The sequence below is a fragment of the Alexandromys fortis genome, unplaced genomic scaffold (genome assembly GCF_014885135.2).
Source record: "Alexandromys fortis isolate MF-2015 unplaced genomic scaffold, M_Fortis_MF-2015_v1.1 scaffold_34, whole genome shotgun sequence".
Classification (NCBI taxonomy): domain Eukaryota; kingdom Metazoa; phylum Chordata; class Mammalia; order Rodentia; family Cricetidae; genus Alexandromys; species Alexandromys fortis.
Genome location: NW_026067933.1, coordinates 7,622,758 through 7,625,106, shown reverse-complemented (window position 1 = coordinate 7,625,106; position 2,349 = coordinate 7,622,758). Strand labels below are relative to the sequence as shown.

The following is a 2,349-nucleotide window of genomic DNA, read 5'->3' as shown; positions in this document are numbered from 1 at the left end:
CTCAAATGTGATTCTGTTTTCTCAGCTTTTGCCTTTGATGATGTTGTCTTACTCCCAAGATTAATACCTTTTAATGAAAATACGTGTGAGTATCAAATACTACCTGACATGCAGAATTTAAGTCTAATTCAACATAATTATTGTGTTCAAGTCTAGGTCCACTTCCTGGTCTCCTTCCTCTAGCTCTTTGACCTTTGCTCCGGTTCTCTCAGACCACTGCATATTTTTATGTATGTGAAATTGGCACTGTATATTAAGACTGCATGAGAGAGAGAAAACCCCAAAAGAACACTGACACTTGTGGAACTCTAATTAATTTCTAATGAAGTTAGAAATTTTCACTTCATCCAACATGATACTACTGTCACAACATTGTCCCCATCATCTGTAGCTATTTTTGTAAAGTTTAAAACAGTATCTATGTATGTGTGTTTAATGTAAATACCCACCCTGACCTCTCAGAGGGCTTTAAATACCCTTAGATGAGTAAGTGATGCTGTTTGAAAATTGTACTTTTTTGATAGTTGGATTTCTCTGTTTGCTTTTATTCCAGCCAAATATCTAATATTATATTGTAAAGGTACGCTAGTATGTGGATAGCAAGTGAAACGGCAGGATGCAGGATAAGTTTGTGAATAGTCCTAGGTGGAGCACAAACCTGGAATAAATAAGCAACCAAGTGGAGCAACAGATAGGAAAATACAGCAAAATGATTTCACTAATTCAAAATTTTATTTGGTGTCAAAGTATCTTAACTGTGAACTGGATAAGTAATTTCACCATTAACTTTAGAAGACATACTTCTAGAAAATATTAGATTTTTCTTTATCAGTGTGCTATCAGAAGTATATAGAAGAAGTTAACTCCAAACTGATTTTTGACATCTTTATGCAGATAACTTCTATATCCACTTCGGTACAAAAGTTTTGTAAGAAAGATAACACCTTTATTGCATTATAATTTCATATTTTACAAGTCATAATGCAAACTCAGAAGCATAAATATATCTACATGATGCAACCAGATGGCAATGTCATCACTAAAAGATCCAAAATGTAAAACTAGAATTTTAACAGGCAAAATACTTCATATGGCTTTTAATGGAAAATAACTGTTTAGAAATGTTTTGTTACTGCCCCATTTGAGTCAATCCCCATCAGGTGAACATAAAATTACCATCTCCAAACCGGTACATTTTTATCCAATCCAACCTTGTACATGGGTGTGCAACTTCTATTAAATATACACATATATACATATGTACAGAGAGCAATATAATACAGTACACAGACATTTCTGTTTTAATACCCCTGAACATCTTGATTAAAACTAACGCAATATTTCTATTATAAAACTACTTGGAGAGTTGCCCTAACTTCATGGGACTGAAGTTTAGTCCTGCAGAATTAACAGAAAAATGTTAGGTTTATAAATACATTCTTTACAAAAAATTTGAATAGTGGTCCCGCACTCATCCTTTATATAATAGGAAAATGTTTTTATTCGTTGGAAGGTATTTACATTTTCTTGTCCTTGGTTTCTGCATGAAATATACAAAAGAAATTAAGGTGATCATGTTGTTGTAGGCAGGCCTATTTGTTAGGTTTTTCTACTTGCTCGTGTTTGTCTAGGTTCCAATTCTCTTCTTTGGAGTTATTATTGATTTCTAGTTGCCTTGTATTACTGCTGCTGCTGCTTCTCTTGGTGTTCTGGGAACACAGGGCGGCTTTACTTCGAGGAACAGGAAGAAAAGATTTGACTCTTGAGACACCCAACTCAGTCTTTGTTTTACTGTTGCTGCATTCAGTGGTTTGATGGCTGCTGGGAGGACTGGCTTCCTACAAGAGAGGAGAAACCGGCAGGTTTATTAGCCTTGCCCACTTGAGTTGCCAGACTCCCTTCTCTCCCCTCTGTGTCTATGCAAACTTGCAGGAGTTTCTCCCTGTGTGGGGAGAAGCTGCCAACTGACTAGTGTAGACTTTCTACTTGATTTTCACCGAGACTTGCTACCTAGCACTGCCGCACTCTTAAATAAATGCAGCCCTCACGAACATGCGATAAAGAATCTAAGTAGCCCCATCAATAGGAATTGCTTAGGACTTTAGGCCCCAGAACGTCAAACTGGACAAGCTCAATTGTCACAGTCTGTCTTATTATATTTTCCCCTCTAAAGACTCACGTACTGAAGGCTTGATTCCCAGCTGGTGGAGCCAGTCACTGAGTGTCCCTGGATCACAAACATCCTGACGTAATCAGTTCATTGGGTTTGTAATATGACTGAATTCCTAGGTGTTTTTTTTTTGTTTTTTGTTTTTTTTTTTTTTTTTTTTTTTTTTTTGGTTTTTCGAG

At 36.3% G+C, this 2,349-nt stretch overlaps 1 protein-coding gene across 3 annotated transcripts in view; it reads right to left on the bottom strand.

Moving 5' to 3' along the window:
• Positions 1–716: 716 nt before the first annotated feature.
• The window catches only part of Cttnbp2 (cortactin binding protein 2), a 157,687-nt gene continuing 156,054 nt past the window's right edge, over positions 717–2,349 (bottom strand). For all 3 annotated transcript variants that reach the window (XM_050145890.1, XM_050145891.1, XM_050145892.1), the window contains one exon: positions 717–1,838. In XM_050145890.1, coding sequence (XP_050001847.1) covers positions 1,593–1,838 — 246 coding nt within the window. In that variant the 3' untranslated portion in view covers positions 717–1,592. The remainder of the gene's footprint in view (positions 1,839–2,349) is intronic.